We start from the raw sequence: 17636 nt of genomic DNA on the forward strand, positions 1-17636 counted from the left end.
TGACAGGGTTGAAGGCCAATCAGCTAGCGCAGCAGCAAACCCTGTTCACCCGAGCTCCCTTCAGCTGTCGAGGCGGAGGCGGGGCCGAGCCGAGCGAACGCTGCACTGTCCACCAATGAGAAGACGCGGGAGCCCCGCCCCCGGACGCAGACCAATGGCGTTGGCCGGGGGGCGGGCGCCGCCTCCTGGTGGCCGCAAGGTTTCACTGCAGGAGCCCCAGGGGGCTCAGTGACTCTGCGGCCGCTTGCAGCCCCGGTCTGACCGCTCCGGGCGGGGGTGCGGTCGTGCAATAGGAAGCCGAGGGCGGTGAGAGCTTCCCGTCGGGCACCAGCTACCTGGCCCGGCGCCCTGCCCAGTGCATTCCTTCGACACCTCCTGGGCCCCCACCGGTGGCTCCCCGGAGCCCTCTAACCGCGTCGGCCATGCCTCTAAACCGCACTTTGTCCATGTCCTCCCTGCCAGGACTGGAGGACTGGGAGGATGAATTCGACCTGGAGAACACAGTGCTCTTCGAGGTGGCCTGGGAAGTGGCCAACAAGGGTGAGCAAACCGGGCAGAGGGACCCGGACGAGAAGAGCAGGCGGGGATGGGGGCCCAGAATATTGAGTAACAGCGAACGAGGCTGCATGGCATGATTCTGGGTCCTGGGCAAGGAGCCTGTGACTCCTGTGCCCTTGGAGAGGGGCTGGAGTTTGTCTCCTGGGCCCTGGAGGGAGGGGATGAGTCGCAAAAGATGAAAGGAGCCTGGAAACCCAGGTCCTGGGTCCTAGGGGAGAGGGGGTTAAAATGAAAAAGACCAGAGACTTGGGTCCTCGATAGGGAAGGAGATGCGGGGGGCAGGGTTTGGCACTTCAGAACTGTGGCCCTAGGTGAGGAAGGATCTTGGGATGTAACTCTGGATTTGGAAGAGAGCCCACTTGGAGATGGGATGCACGAATTGTGGTGGGAGAATTTGGGGAACTGGTCATTTGAGAGTAAATATGTGAGGAGGCTGGAGACCCTAATTCTTAGATCCTAGGGTGAGAAAGCGTTGGGGCCTGGATGGCAGGGTTCTGAGTGCCTGAGCTCCGGATTCAGAGGAGTAGAGGAACCTCCTCAGACACATGCGCGGTGGATTGGGGGAAGACTGGGAAGTCCTAAGTTGGTCAGGGGCTGGGTCCTGGGATGGGAGTGGCTGGGGGCCTGGATTTCTGGGTCCCAGGCTTCAAAGTGCCTGATGTTCTGGGTTTGGAGAAGGCTAGGGCTGGAATCCCAGGAGCGAGACAGCCTAGCTCCACAGAAGGAAGGAAGCTGGGATTTTGCATTACTGAGTTTTGGGAGAGGAAAGGGGGCAGGGGGTGGCAGGGCTGCAAACACAGAGCCATGGATCGCCAGGGTCCAGGATCCAGGGGGTCAGGAGTCTGGAGGCCCAGACCCCTGGGTCTGGAATGGAGTCATGGGAGGGGCAGGGCCATGCGTGCCTGTATCCCCATGTGGGGAGAGAGAACTGGGGGACAGGTCATCAGAGTCCCTGGCGGGTGAGGGATGACAGCTCTGGCTTCTTTGGGACAACTGTGGGAACCTAAATGAGGCCATGAAGAGGGATTCTCCCTTATTGTGTCCTGGAGCCTGACTGGGAATTTAAACCCAGCTCCCTTAAGCTAGCAATTCAAGAACTTGGACCCTGATAACCCTTGTCAACTTCTGTCCTCCTCGGCCCCAGCCCCTAATTCTGTCAAGGCCCCCAGTCTCTTCTCTTAGACTCAGAAGTCCAGCCTGAACCTTCTTCTCCCTCCAAGTCCTGACCCCAGCCCCCTCCTCCCATCGACCCAAGAGTACCATCCATCAACCCCCTCTCCCCTCCTCCCTCTGACCCGAAGTGTGGGCTCCCAGTTCCCTCTTCCCTCTGAGCCAGAGGTCCGCGGCTCCAGTGCACCCACGCCCCTCCCCAGGCCCCAGATCTGTGGACCTCAGCTGGGCCCTGTCCTCATGTACTTGGGCCCACAGTGGGCGGCATCTACACAGTGCTGCAGACGAAGGCAAAGGTGACAGGGGATGAGTGGGGCGACAACTACTACCTGGTGGGACCGTACACGGAGCAGGGCGTGAGGACCCAGGTGGAACTGCTGGAACCCCCGACCCCGGCCCTGAAGAGGACGCTGGACTCCATGAACAGCAAGGGCTGCAAGGTGGGACATGGCCCTGCCGAGCGCGGGGTGGGGGCAGCGGAAGGAGAAAGAGCAGGGGGTGGACAGCCCCAGGGAGAGAGGGAGGCCTGGACAGAAACTCAGGATGGCTCAGTACTTTCCCAGGCAGGCATAGAAGAAGTAAGATTGACAGACACTCAGAGAGATACAGGACTCTGTGAAGTGAGTGGGTGAATCCCCAGCTCTAGGACATTGATGAATGAACACAGACAGCAGGTACAAGACAGACTGAAAGATGGTCCTAAGAGGAAGAGGCCAAGATCCTCAGATGTAGAGAGAGGAAAAGAGATAGATGCACAGATATACCTGGCGGGTTGTGGGGTGGGGGTAAGGCAAGAGGTCAGAGCAGTTGTTCTGGAGCCTGAAGTTCAAATTCACCTTCTCTGGGGACTTTCCTGGTGGTCCAGTGGTTAAGAGTTTGCCTTCCAATGCAGGAGGTTGTGGGTTTGATCCCTGGTCAGGAAGCTAAGATCCCACATCCTTGGTTGCCAAAGAAACAAAACATAAAACAGAAACAATATTGTAACAAATTCATTAAAGCCTTTAAAAGTGGTTCACACACACAAAATTTTACCTTCTCTGCTTCCTCCCGTGTGACCTTGACTGATGAACATGCTGATAGCATCCACCATAGAGATTTCTTGGGAGGATGAAATAGCTCATAAAAAGTCTTCAACCCAGGTCCTGGCATGCCGTTGGCACTGTCTGTGAGCTATTATCTTCGTGGTTATTATTATCATATCATTATTACTTAAAACAGCTTGCAGAGTCAGGTGGGCAGGTAGACAAACGAGATAGCTGATGGAGACATGATGAGTGTCCCCAAAAGTGATGGTTGCCCAGTGGTTAGAGCAACAGGGAAATAGAGTCTAGACAGGGAAAAGAGGTTGCCTGATGTTTTAAAGAGAAGGGTCTCGAAGGAGAGAGGAAGGTGGGTAACTGAGGAAGAGAGGCAGGCAGACCCAGGGGACAGAGTTTTGGATGGGAGGAATCAGGAATTAAAAAGAAGGGGGGGAATAAAAAATAAGAAAGAGGACGTGGAGAGTGCCAGGCACCCAGTGAGGACTGAGGATGAGAACAGAGGTTAGGCCTGAAGGCAGCAGGGCTGAGGCCCAGACAGGTTGGGTTCTGAGAGGGAGAGGTACAGGCTTGCCTTCATTCATTCATGGCCTCTGGTTTGGGATGGGGTCTGGAGTCCAATCAGGAGGGGCTGTGTCCCTAAGGAACCCTAGGGCGGCCCAGTCCCTCCCCCCAAGGCAGCTGCTGTCCACGTGCTGGGGGCCTAAGAATAGCCCCCCCAGCAAAAGGGCAGACAACAGCTGGGAGGGGGAGGGGCATCAGGGAAAAGCCACGTGGGGAGGAGTAGGGTGGCTCAGCCGGATGGAGGTGTGGCAGCAGGCCCAGAAGCTGGGCCACAGGAATCTGGAGGAAGCCAACAGATCAGCGAAACAGAGCAGGGGGCAGAAATCCAAACTGGAGGCTTAGAAACACAGCAGTGGTAGCCCCCAGGGTGTGGAAAGGGGGCGGGCAGTATTAGAAAGGAGGCTGCAGAGTATAAGATGGGCTGGGGGCAGGGGAAAGAGGAAGCAGGTGACATATATGATGAAAGAATCAGAAACAAGGCAGCGAGAAGGGTAAAAGAAGCAACCAGTGAGCTGCAGAAAGGAAAGCTGATGGGAGAAAGCCACTTGATGACTGGTGGGAGAAATGTGGCAGCGGACATAGAAACAACGCAGCGGGTTGGAGAAATGATTAGCAGGGTCGATGAACAAGGCAGTACGGGGGCACGGACGCAGGACATGCGCAGTGTGGGTTATAAGTAGTGAAGGGAGACAGCCGTTATAGCAACTAAGCAAGGGAGACTCTCCTGGTGGTGCAGTGGTTAAGACTCTGCATTTTCCACGCAGGGGGCTCAAGTTCAATCCCTGATCAGGAACTAAGCTCCGACACGCTGTGTGGTGTGGTAAAAATAAATAAAAATTTTGAAAAGAAAAACGAAGCAAGGAATGGGGAGACATGCCACAGCCGAGATGAGAAAAGATTGTGGGAGGAATAACTAATAGCCAATGGAAAAATAAGGCCATGGGTGAAAAATTAGCAGCAGATAAAGAAAAAGAAAGTAGAAGAACCCAGGCTGTGAGCCTGGACGTCTGCCTGGGGATGGGAGAAACACAGATGCTGTGACCAGAGACAGGTGGCCAAAACCTTAAGCCTTCCTGTGTTCCCTCTGCAGGTGTATTTCGGGCGCTGGCTGATCGAGGGGGGCCCCCTGGTGGTGCTTCTTGATGTGGGGGCCTCAGCCTGGGCCCTGGAGCGCTGGAAGGGGGAGCTATGGGACACATGCAACATCGGGGTGCCCTGGTACGACCGGGAGGCCAACGACGCCGTCCTTTTTGGCTTCCTCACCACCTGGTTCCTGGGTGAGGTAGGCCCCACTGTCAGTGCCCGTGTCACTTCTTTTGACCCCAGGTCCCAAATTACAACAGCCATCAGCCCCTGGCCAGAGGGTTGCCAGGTGGTTGGAGGGTGGTTGGTGTCTCTTCTGCCCGAACATTCTGGAATTGTAGTCCTTTAATCCAGGGATGCTTTTGAACTGTGGTGTTGAGGAAGACTCTTGAGAGTCCCTTATACTGCAAGGAGATCCAACCAGTCCATTCTGGAGGAGATCAATCCTGGATGTTCATTGGAGGGACTGATGCTAAAGCTGAAACTGCAATACTTTGGCCACCTCATGCGACGAGTTGACTCACTGGAAAAGACTCTGATGCTGGGAAAGGTTGGGGGCGGGAGGAGAAGGGGACGACGGAGAATGAGATGGCTGGATGGCATCACGGACTCTGTGGACATGAGTTTGAGTGAACTCCGGGAGTTGGTGATGGACAGGGAGGCCTGGCGTGCTGTGATTCATGGGGTCGCGGAGAGTCGGACACGACTGAGCGACTGAACTAAACTGAACTGAATCCAGGGATCAGCTCCAATCTTTGGGAACATGGACATCCAGGGGCCTAGATTCTTCTTTCCTCAGAGAGCCAATCTCAACTCCAGATCATCCACTCTAGTCTTCCAAATATGGAAATTCCAAGCCCCTAGCTCTAGAGGAGGCTGGCTTGACAGGAAGGCTCACCCCAGGGAATTCTTGGAGTTGTAATTCTCTCATCCTATATTGGGCTAGACTTGGCTTTGAGATGGGGCCCCGTATGTTTAGGAATCCCCAGCCTATCTGAGAACCAGGAATCCTGTTACTGACCCTCTTTTAGGTTTTGAAAGACTCAAGATGCTTTTTTTCCCCCCATACCTTGGGACAAACAGTTTATAAACTGTCTGCTTCTAGGGCATCCTGGGAGTTGTGGTCCTTCAGCAAGTGTTGGGTACAGGTCTACTCTTGACTGCCATAAAGGGTCTCCAATAATTGTGTTTGTGACCTGGGGACACTAAAACTTTGGTCTTTCCAGTTCATCCCTGCTGGGACTCAGAAGGCTGGTCAAAAAAACAGCTCCCATCAGCCTCTGGGGATGAGGTCAGCTAGTCCAGCAGCCTCAAGGATTGAGAGGTCCTTGTCTGATGGGGATTGCAGTAGGTCACCGCCCACTCTGTGGGGGTAGATTTACTGCTCTCCTGCTTCCTCATCTACGTGGGGGATCACTGGTTGTCTTCACAAAATAAATGGAGACACAGTGGCCCTGTCCCTATTGCCCCACAGTTCCTGGCCCAGAGCGAGGAGAAACCACATGTGGTCGCACACTTCCACGAGTGGTTGGCGGGCGTCGGGCTCTGCCTGTGCCGCGCCCGGCGGCTGCCTGTGGCTACCATCTTCACCACCCACGCCACGCTGCTGGGGCGATACCTGTGTGCTGGGGCCGTGGACTTCTACAACAACCTGGAGAATGTGAGCTGGGAGTGTGGCAAATGGGGGTTGCCAATGTTTCAGGACAGCCCAAAATTGTCTTCAAAGCCCAAGGGGATTAAGTTCCCTCTTCTCTTGGGACCCAGGAGTCCAAATCTCCAGTCCTGTCCACCCTCAGACCCAGAAGTCCAGCTTTCAGCCCCTGTCTCTCCCAAGACACTGGAGACCGGACCTTCTGTCTTTCCCCAGTCCTTCTAACCTGATCGCCCTTTCTGCCTGCCCAGTTCAACGTTGACAAGGAAGCAGGTGAGAGGCAAATCTATCACCGCTACTGCATGGAGCGGGCCGCAGCCCACTGCGCTCATGTCTTCACTACTGTGTCCCAGATTACTGCCATCGAGGCTCAGCACCTACTCAAAAGGAAACCAGGTAGGAAATAGGCTGGGGATCATAGGCGTAAACGAGGTAGTCTATGCCAAGGCCTGTACCAATTTTTTTTTTCCTTGCTGTAAAGAGCAGAGAACTACAACTCCCAGAAGGCCATAGGTTGCTGACCTGAATATGAGGCTGCCTGACTGTATACGCTAGAGGCTAATGGGAGGTGTAGTTTCTTTAACTTCAGAAATGGTAAAATTCTTTTGCTGACTAATACAGATATTGGTCTTACAGAGGAAGGAGGTTCCTTGGATTTTGTTTTTGAGAAAAGCAATGTTGGAACCAATTATTCTTTCCAAACTAGAGCATCCATTGTCAATGGGTGCAAGGCCTTTGGCTGGACAGCTCCTTATATTCCTGGAATTTTACCCCAGCAGCTGGTGGGGGTTATAGTTTTTCACTGATACGCTTTAATTTCTATGACAATAGGAAACAGTTGGGGCCATAAAAGAGGCTTGAAGGTGGAGAAACAGGATGGGGACATTGACTCATTCCCCCAGCTCAGGGTAGCGTAGGGGAAACAAAAGAACTACAACTCCCAGAAGCCTTGATGCTGATCTGTTCCCTGTTTAGTTAGCCATTCACAGGGGCTGATGGGAGTTGTGGTTAGGCTTCTGAATATAAGCAACCAATACTGGGCAAGAAGGTGTCTGAGTGGTAGGGCAATTGGGTCACCAGAGGAACTCACAGAGGAGCTATCAAAACAAAGACACTGTGAAAGGAAAGGGGTCTTTCCTTCATTTATTCATTCAGCCACATTGATCTGAATGAAGAAATGAAGAAATGAAATGTGGGACCTTCTCCCCCAATCCCAGATATCGTGACCCCCAATGGACTGAATGTGAAGAAATTCTCTGCCATGCATGAGTTCCAGAACCTCCATGCTCAGAGCAAGGCTCGAATCCAGGAGTTTGTGCGGGGCCATTTTTATGGGTATGTAGGCCAGATACTTAGGTCTCGAGAGAGGAGGGGATTGGGAGCCCAGACTCCTGGGGCCAACAGAGGGGAGAGCTGAGGGCTCAGTCTCTTGAGTTCTTGAGCACCAGCACAATGGCTGAGTATTTAAGGAAATCCCTGTCTAAGGAGACAAGAACCACAGTTCCCATGATGAGTTCCCATGATGCCTCTGTCCTAAGATGTTCTTTGCCCCTGTGGCCTCTGGGGTTTGTAGTTTCGAGGCTGGGGTGAGTGGGTGAGGGTCTTGCCTTCACTCTGGGTTGTGGCTTCTTTAGGCACCTAGACTTCAACTTGGACAAGACCTTGTACTTCTTTATCGCCGGCCGCTACGAGTTCTCTAACAAGGGGGCCGACGTCTTCCTGGAGGCCTTGGCCCGGCTCAACTATCTACTCAGAGTAAGGCCTGGGCTGCAAGGGGTCAAAGAGAAGGAGAATGGAGACCTGGGGAGGTGGGGCAGGGAAACCTATGTATAAAATGGGAGTGTAGGGATGACTCAGAAAGAAGATCAGAGTCCCAGTGGGGATGGTAGCTGTGTCCTATATTCTTGACAGGAAGGGACATGGCAGGATCCGAGTGGTCTTGGGGGGTGGAAAATGGTGGGTGATCTCAGCCTTCTCCCATGTGATCCTCACTCATACACACATACACACACACATACAAGGCCTTCCCTTTCCTCTGCCCCAGGTGAATGGCAGCGAGCAGACGGTGGTTGCCTTCTTCATCATGCCGGCTCGGACCAACAATTTCAACGTGGAAACCCTTAAGGGCCAGGCCGTGCGCAAGCAGCTTTGGTCAGCAGCCCTTGGCCCAGCATTTCCTGCGGCTCCCACTCCCAGCTGTATTCTTTGGGTCCCCCGTTTCTCCCGGAGTCTCAGATTTGTCATCTGTAACATGATCAACCCATCCCCAACCTGATTCCTAGCAAAGTCACTTGCTTCAGATGTCTCCAGCCCCGCCCGGGGCAGTACAAAGTTGCAGTCACAGGCAGGGTGAATTGTGACAGCAGGACCAGGGCTCTGATATCCAACTAGCGAGTTCAGCTCATGCCCGTCCCACTCTGGCTTTGTAACTTGAGGCCAACCACTCAGCTTCTCAAGCCTTTCTCTCTTCCTTCCTTTCTTTTCTTGGCTGTGCTGGGTCTTCATTGCTGTGCATGGGCTTTCTCTAGTTGTGATGAGCGGGGGTTACTCTCTAGTTTCAGTGCTTGGGCTCAGTAGTTATGGAGCTCGGGCTTAGTTTCTCCATGGGATGTGGAATCTTCCTGGACCAGGGATTAAACCCATGTTCCCTGCATTGTGTCATATATGGTTGTGGGAGTGAAAGTCGCTCAGTCATGTCCGACTCATTGTGACCCCATGGACTATACAGTCCGTGGAATTCTCCAGGTCAGAATACTGGAGTGGGTAGCCTTTCCTGTCTCCACGGGATCTTCCCGACCCAGGAATTGAACCTGGGTCTCCTGCATTGCAGGCAGATTCTTTACCCACTGAGCTATCAGGGAAGCCCTCTTTTCTCTTTTAATATTTATTATTTATTTGGCTGTCCTGAGTCTTAGTTGCAGCACACGGGATCTTTAATTTAGCGTGTGAACTCTTAGTTGCACAAGCCTCAGTTTCTTTTTTTTTCTAAGTAATTATTTTACTTTTGGCTGTCCTGGGTCTTTGTCACTGCACAGGCTCTCTCCAGTCGTTTTGAGCTGGGGCTCCCCTTGAGCTGCGGTGTGCAGGCATCTCATTGCGGTGGCTTCTCTTGTCGCAGCGCACGGGCTCGGGGCTGCACAGGCTTCAGTAGTTGTGGCTCGCAGGCTCTTGAGGGTGGCGTCAGTAGTTGTGGTTCACAGGTTAGTTGCCTGGGGCATGTGGGATCTTCCTAGACCAGGGATCAAACCTGTGTCCCCTCCATTGGCACGCGGATTTCTTAACCACTGGACCGTCAGGGAAGTCCAAGCCTCGGTTTCTTCACCTGTAAAACCCACTCACTAGCCATTGGCTGGCTATTCCTTGAGCTCCTACTGTGTGCCAGGTGCTGTTCCAGGCACTGGGAACACAGTTGTGAAGCAGAAAGATAAAATCCCTGCCCTCATTGAGTTCACATTCTAGAAAGTTCTATAGACAGTGCTCTGGCAAAAAAATAAAAGCAGGACTGGGATATGAGATGGGGTTGTCAGAACAGGTCACAGTGAGAAAGTACCAGTAAGTAGAGACCAAGAGAGGAAATGAGGGATAGGGCATTGTGTATATCTGGGGAACAGCATTTCAGGAAGAAGGAACAGCAAGTGCAAAGGCCCTGGGGCATGTTTGAGAAACAGCAGGAAAGCCAGTGGGATGGAGCAGAATGCCCTAGGGAAATGGGATAGAAAATGAAGCCAGAGCTCTGAGAGGACCATGAACAGAGGAATGTCAATGACATTGTAGGGTGGCACTTGGCTAGCTTTACTTGTGTCCATAGATTTTCCCCTCTCAGAACGTAATTTTCCCTTTTAATAAAATGGGGCTTAGCATCACTAGCACAAATTCTAATAATAGCTGACATTTCTGGAAGGTTTGCTGTGTGCCAGGCATGGTGCATGACAAAATCATGACCTCATAGAATTCGCTCTGCAAACCTTTGAGGTTGCTTCTATTTTTATCCCCATCTGACAGATGAGTCACCGAAGTCAGAGAGGGAAGGCCATCTGTCCCTGGCCACACAGCTGATGCAAGGCACAAGGAAGCCAAGCCTTCCAGGACCTAATTCCCTGAGTCCCCATCCTCCAGCCCAGAAATCTCCAGGGCTTCTCTCTGCTCAGACATCAACTTCCCAGCTGCCCCAGAAGCCTAACAATGAATGGAAGCTGGTCTCTGTGTAATGTTGTCACTCTGCTTCCTCCAGGGATACGGCCAACACAGTGAAGGAAAAGTTTGGGAGGAAGCTTTACGAATCCTTGCTGGTGTGAGTGCCCTGCCCTCAGCCTTGCATCCTCCTGGGCTCTAAACCCTCTTGTCACCCATGCCCAGATGCATCCCCCTGCTCGCCTTACAGGGGGAGCCTCCCAGACATGAACAAGATGCTGGACAAGGAGGACTTCACTATGATGAAGAGAGCCATCTTTGCCACGCAGGTATGGTTTGGACTCCCGAGTCGAGACATGGCAGTTCCCAGCAGCAGACCCTGAGGCAGATTGTCATGTTAGCTCTGACCCCAGAGATGGCTGGGAGTTCTGCTTTATCGCCAAACCCTTATTCCAGGAATCAATTTTGAAGTCAGAAGGGTGTGAGCTGACTGGTATAACTTCAATTCCCAGAAGCCTTTAGGGCAGCCTGCTTTCCCACAGCTTATTCTGCCAAAGAGGCTGCTGGGAGTTGTAGTTCCTTTGAGTCCTTCGGGAATCCATGAACAAAAGGTAGAAGGGACCTTAGACTAAAGTCAATAATAGCGACCTTAGTCGCTCAGTTGTGTCAGACTCTTTGTGAAGGTCACCACAAAAGGAGAACTACAACTCCCTGCTGACTCTGGGCTTTGACATGCTACCTCCATGAAGCTTACACAAACCACTGGACCAACCTTAGGAGAGAAGAAACAAAAAGGAAGAAAGAATTGAACCTATTTCAAGGAAAGAATTCAACTTTCTGTGAAGCCTGGGAAAAGGAGACCTCTAACACAATGGCAAGCCACTCCAGTACTGTTGCCTAGAAAATCCCATGGACAGAGGAACCTGGTTGGGCTACAGTCCATGGGGTCGCTACTAGTCGGACAAGACTGAGCGACTTCATTTTCACTATCTACTTTCACACATTGGAGAAGGAAATAGCAACCCACTCCAGTGTTCTTGCCTGGAGAATCCCAGGGATGGCAGAGCCTGGTGGGCTGCCATCTATGGGGTCGCACAGAGTCGGACACGACTGTAGTGACTCAGCAGCAGCAGCATGCTACCTCCACCTTTTCCCCCAGAGGCTGCTGGGAGTGGTGGTTTTGTTGGTCCTCTGGGGGTAGACCCGGGTCAGCAGAAACACTTACTCCTTGAAGAACATTGAAAATTCTCAGCAGTTGGTGTCTCTTCTCCCACTGGTTGTTTGTAAGTTCCCAGAGAGCCCTGGGAGTTGTAGCCTCTTCACATACCTGGGGTTAATTAGAAGGATGGGAAACCTTAGAGAAAATTGGCAGCCACAGAATGAGAACTACAACTCCCAGCAGCCCCTGGGGCTTTTTGCTGCCTTGACTCTCCCCACCCCCAGAGACTTCTGGGAATTAGAGTTCTTTTCTTCTCTGGAGTCATGGTTTTTGCTATCTGTGGTCAGTGTTGGTGGTCCATTACCTGGGGAATGGAAACCAAGACAGCCAAGTTGCTCAAATAAGGTGTGACCTGTTTTTGGCCAAACTATAATTTCCAAAAGTTCCTAAGGCAGTTGGCCTCACTGAGGATGTTTCTGCCATGAGGCTGCTGGGAGTTATAGTTTCCTGGGCTCCTGGAGTCAGTAAACTGAAGATGAGTAGATTTTTTAATGAGAGGAATGATGGGACAGCTGCAAAGAACTATACATCCCAGCAGTCCCTGGGACTGCTATCGCACTAGCTCTGTCTTCTTCCAGTGACTCGTGGGAACTGTGGTTTCTTTTGAGGGTGGAGGTGGAGAGAAGGAGATCCAGGATTTTCATAAGCAAACTGTCACTCCCAGCAAGCAGCCCCTGAAAGGCACAGTTTCTGTCCCCATCAGTTGCTGGGAGTTACAATCCCTTTGGGTTTCTTTGGTGACAGCCCAGAGTACAGAACAAGTTTAGCTACAATTCCCTGTATTCTGTGAGGCATGTTAACCCTGGCTTTGCCTCAAAGACAGCTGAAGATTATAGTTTGTTTTCAGCTCATGGTGGTTAAAGGGAAATGAAAACGTTTACAGATAGAGCCAAGTAAGAAATCTACAACTCCTGGTAATCTCCTGGGTTTGTTGCTCCACAGCCTGGTGAGAATTGTGGTCCCCTTAGATCCCCAGGATCAGCATGGCTCATGGGGAAGGAGGGAGGCCTCTGGCCCTTCCCTGACCCCCACCCCTACTTGTGGCCCCTACAGCGGCAATCTTTCCCTCCTGTGTGCACCCACAATATGCTGGATGACTCCTCGGACCCCATCTTGACAACCATCCGCCGAATTGGCCTCTTCAATAGTAGTGCTGACAGAGTCAAGGTGAGCGCACTGGCCAGGGTGGGGTTGGGCAAAGTCGGGGGGAGTGGTTTAGGAGGAAGGGGTGTGATATGGGGGATGGAACCTGGCCCTCACATTCCCCATCTCCCCTAGTTTATGAAAGGATTGCAGTATTTAGAAAGAACCTTTGCTTCTGAGGCAGACAGCCTTGGATTCCGATCTTTGTCCTGACACTGACTTGTGTGGCTTTGGTCAAGTCTTGTATCCTCTCTGGGCCACCCAGGGAGCACCCTGGGAGCTCCCTCCACCCAGGGAGGAGCTAAATAAGGTGCTCAGGCTGAGCCCTTGTTTTTCACTGCCAGGTGATTTTTCACCCGGAGTTCCTGTCCTCTACGAGCCCTCTGCTCCCTGTGGACTATGAGGAGTTTGTCCGTGGCTGCCACCTTGGGGTCTTCCCCTCCTACTATGAGCCTTGGGGCTACACACCAGGTGAGTTCAGCATCTGGCATGATCCTGAGCCAAGGGACTCGCCCTCCCTGAGCTCCAAGCTCCACCCTTGCGAAAGAGGAACAACGGGAACAGTCTGTTCATGTATTTCTGTGACACAGCAGCTCATGTGATGAGTAACTAGAGGGCTGATGTCAGAGTTCACACGTGATTTCTCTATGTGCTACTGTTTAGTTTCCGCAAACAACAGCTAAATGCACAGTTTGCTAACAATCCAGCTACTTTCATATGTTTTTAAGGCAAAATAAATACCACATTTGCCGAAGTATTTCTTCAGTGATGAGTAATTTGACAAATCTTTTAAATAGTACTTATGTGATGATTAGGAAACTTGCCAGTTTTGTTTTCATCCACGGTTAAAATGACATGACCAGCCCCAGCCCTATTTTTCCAATGGTGGTGGTGGTTTAGTCACTAAGTTGTGTCCGACTCTTTGCAACCCAGTGGACTGTAGCCCACCAGGCTCCTCTGTGCATGGGATTCCCCAGGCAAGAATACTGGAGTGGGTTGCCATTTCCTTCTTCAGGGGATCTTCCCAACTAAGGAATTGAACCCAGGTCTCCTCCATTGCAGGCAGATTCTTTACCCACTGAGCTAGAAGTGCTACCTCTAGCCTCTTTTTTTTTTTTTTTAAATAAGCCTTGTCATATGTAGTGCCTATTTTTACAGCTTACAGATATTTTTAGAAAAACTTACATAAGAAGTATAATAAACTCCTTGAAACATTTCTTAGCATTATTTTAAGGTAGTAAATGAGGTATAGAAGGTGCTCTGCACACAGGGTTAGTAATAATGAGAGATCTTATCTTCAGTTCAATTCAGTTCAGTCGCTTAGTCGTGTCCGACTCTCTGCGACCCCATGAATCACAGCACGCCAGGCCTCCCTGTCCATCACCAACTCCCAGAGTTCACCCAAACTCATGTCCACAGAGTCGGTGATGCCATCCAGCCATCTCATTTTCTGTCGTCCCCTTCTCCTCCCTCCCCCAACCTTTCCCAGCATCAGAGTCTTTTCCAGTGAGTCAACTCGTCGCATGAGGTGGCCAAAGCATTGCAGTTTCAGCTTTAGCATCAGTCCCTCCAATGAACATCCAGGATTGATCTCCTCTAGAATGGACTGGTTGGATCTCCTTGCAGTACCAAAACAGACTATGGGGACTTACTTCTGTGGTGGTTCAGTGATTGAGGTTCCTGGCTCCCTATGCAGGGGGCGCGGGTTCCACCTCTGGTTGGGGAACTAAGATCCCACATTCCGCAAAGTGTGGCCAAAAAAAAAAACTAAAAAACAAAACAAACAAACGAACAACAACAACACAGACTATGAAGCTATGAAAACCAAAACAGTGTAACCTGGCACAGCAAAGTATCTTACAGGTTGTAAGGATTCATTAAAATGGTCGACACCGGCCCAGAGTACCAGGCTCAATAAATTAGTATCCTTATTGCCCAATTATAGACTTTTTCTTACCCTGAGCCCTTGGGGCAAGTGAATTCCCTTTTCTGGACCTCTTAGCGTCCCCTCTAAGAAATAAGGACTCACTCGTCGGCTAATGCACCGCTTGATTTTTCTGGCCTCTGATTTGCTCAACACAGCCCCCGGCACTTGTTAAAGGCTCCAGAAGAGGGCGCCATTGAAACTTTTATTGGGATTTAAGACAATAATGTAAAGAGGGGAGAGTAAGCAGACTTTTCTCACATCTTCCCGCAGCTGAGTGCACGGTAATGGGTATCCCCAGTGTCTCCACCAACCTCTCCGGGTTCGGCTGCTTCATGGAGGAACACATCGCAGACCCCTCAGCTTACGGTTAGCGTCCGGAATGAGAGCCGATATTCTTGAATGCTGGGAAAGGGGAGCGTGGACTCTTGGGCCACTAAGAGGAGGGAGTGGACTCCTTAGTCCCAGTGGGAGGGAGGCCTCCTGGTGCTCGCAGAGTCCCAGAGAGAATGAAGGTTTCAGTCTGTTCTCTGAAACCCCCGTCCTGGCCCCGACAGGTATCTACATTCTGGACCGGCGATTCCGCAGCCTGGATGATTCCTGCTCGCAGCTCACCTCCTTCCTCTATAGTTTCTGCCAGCAGAGCCGAAGGCAGCGCATTATCCAGCGGAACCGAACGGAGCGCCTCTCTGACCTTCTGGACTGGAAATACCTAGGCCGGGTATAACTCCCCTCCCTGTCCTCTGCCGGTGAATCAGTCACTTCCGACTCTGGGTGTCTGATTCCCCAAGCCTCGAAAGCTGGCACAAAGGGCACGCTCTCTTTTTTTGTAACGGTTGCTGTCCCTTTAAGAAACTAACGTCCAGAAGATACCTGGGTGGGAAGTTCTCTATTTGCATAAGAGTGGGTGTGGCTCAGAGGCTGTCCAGTCACAGCCCTTCTTATCTACATAAGGGGTGGAGCCTCGGGCGTGATTGGTCGAGAGGCCAACTGGAAATTGCCGAGGGGTGTGCTTAGCTGATTTAGGTGTAGCCAGGTCTCGCCCCGCAGCCTCATCTGGGTGGGGGAGGGGCGGTGTTTGCTCCTGCCCCCTGATGCCCACCCCCCTTCTTTCCCTCCAACAAGTACTACATGTCAGCGCGCCACATGGCGCTGGCCAAGGCCTTTCCAGAATACTTCACCTACGAGCCTCACGAGGCTGACGCGGTAAGTGGATCCGGAGGTCCCTCTGGTGGGCCGGGAGCTAGAAAGCGGGTTGCGGGGTGAGGTGGGGTGTCCCTCCTGGAGTCGCAAGGCCTCAGGGACGTTGGACGCCCAGGCTGGCAGGAGGGGGCCTTTGCTCACTCTGCGGTTTGTGTCCACTCCTCCGTATACAGACCCAGGGCTACCGCTACCCACGGCCAGCCTCAGTGCCGCCATCACCCTCGCTGTCGCGGCACTCCAGCCCGCACCAGAGCGAGGATGAGGAGGAACCCCGGGACTTACCACCGGATGAAGATGGCGAGCGCTATGACGAGGACGAGGAGGCCGCCAAGGACCGGCGCAACATCCGCGCACCCGAGTGGCCGCGCCGCGCCTCCTGCACCTCTTCTACCGGGAGCAAACGCGGGTCGGTGGACACGGCGCCCTCCAGCTCACTCAGCACCCCCAGCGAACCCCTTAGCCCCGCCAGCTCCCTGGGCGAGGAACGCAACTAAATCCCCTATCCCACACTATCCCATCCCGTCCCCCGCCCGGCTAACCCTGCCTCCCTTATCCAGAGAATGGATGTGGAATGGCGCTGTCTCAAAACTTCACTCCAGATCTTCAACCCTCTGTGGGGTCCACAGCCCTGCCTCCTCCGCCATACACTCCAGCCCCTCTAGCCCCGCTCTTGGAATCCCCAACACTCCAGTATCCGCAACACTGTGCCTTTCTTGTACCCTGGAGTCCCCCAGGGCCGTCCCAGAGGCCAGGGATCTGCCATTGCCCTGCCGTGGTGCCAGAGGTTTTCAGACACCTGCTCTGTTGCCTTTTATGCTGGGGCTCCTAGAATCCCTTGTGCTTACTAATTCTATAGCATACAGAGTCTGCCATGTGCAGGCCTGGCCAGGACGCCATGGAGCACTGGAAACCATGTGGCGTCCCTGCAATGAGACAATCAAGTCCAGAGCTGGCGCCCTTTCAGGGACTTAACTGAGTGCAGGTCCTCTATTTCAACTCCAGAACTCAGACTCCAGGTCAGTGCACTCTGTTTACTCTGAGGGAGCCCTCCCTGGAGTGTCCAACTCTGCCTGGAGGATCCCTCCACCCCAACTCCCTTCTTCCTCTGCACTTTGGCCAAGCAAGTGGGGGCAGAACCACTTGGCTTCTCATTCCTACTGGAGAACACTGTCTTGGTCTAGATGCCTTTCTGGCCTTTTCTGGACCAGACCCTACTCCTCCTTCCCTGAATCTGAATTCCCCCATATTTCTAGACTCCTGTGGCCTCCAGGGAATCCCTCTGCTGAGGACAACTGGCTGTCTTCTCCTGCACCCTCCCCCAAGCAACCCCCAACCGCTAGACCCACCATGAAACCACTGGGTTCTGGGTCCCAGCTGCTGATTCTAGAACCCGCCTCTGCTGCATCCTGGTCCCATCCCCCTGATCTAGAACTCAGCCCACTGGATTCTAGAACCTCCGTATTTACCTCACCTCGAGGCTCTTCCATCCCCAAGCTGTGTCCTGCCCCCAGCTTTGGTGAAGGGGAGGGGCCCCTCACGTGTGCTGTGCTGTGTCTGCTGCACCTGGTTTGCAGTGGGAGGGGAAAGCAGAAGGGGTGTGATTGAAGTGTGTCCAGAGATGAAAAAATACATATATATTTAAGACTCTCAGGTCTAGTCTGACCAGAGGGCTTGGTGGACCTGAATCCTGGCCCCGCCCTCCTCTTCCCTGACTCCTCTTTACTCCTATTCCTTCCCCTGCCCATGGCTGGGTCCCCATTCCCTGGTCTCACTCTGCTGTCTTGGAGATTTGGCTTGCCATTGGATTCCAGTGTTATTTCAAAGGCACCTCTCTTGGTTTAGACTCGACTTTAAGTGGCAAAGTTGGCTCAAGCTCTTTGGCAGAAAGGGGCTGTCACTGGGAAAAGGACCCGTAGGGTAGGCCATGAGCTACCTATGTGACTATTTAAATTC

At 52.6% G+C, this 17636-nt stretch overlaps 1 protein-coding gene across 1 annotated transcript; it reads left to right on the top strand.

Moving 5' to 3' along the window:
• Positions 1-207: 207 nt before the first annotated feature.
• GYS1 (glycogen synthase 1) lies at positions 208-17330 on the top strand. Its single transcript, XM_055411647.2, has 16 exons — positions 208-540; positions 1987-2168; positions 4420-4611; positions 5887-6072; positions 6315-6459; positions 7281-7398; positions 7698-7818; positions 8108-8214; positions 10295-10354; positions 10445-10523; positions 12467-12580; positions 12901-13027; positions 14754-14849; positions 15038-15201; positions 15606-15686; positions 15857-17330. The coding sequence occupies exons 1-16, from the start codon at positions 423-425 to the stop codon at positions 16175-16177; spliced, it is 2211 nt and encodes a 736-aa protein (XP_055267622.1). The 5' UTR covers positions 208-422; the 3' UTR covers positions 16178-17330.
• Positions 17331-17636: the final 306 nt, after the last annotated feature.

The sequence above is a fragment of the Moschus berezovskii genome, chromosome 22 (genome assembly GCF_049115385.1).
Source record: "Moschus berezovskii isolate FMDL1 chromosome 22, NW_MosBer_1.0, whole genome shotgun sequence".
Lineage (NCBI taxonomy): Eukaryota > Metazoa > Chordata > Mammalia > Artiodactyla > Moschidae > Moschus > Moschus berezovskii.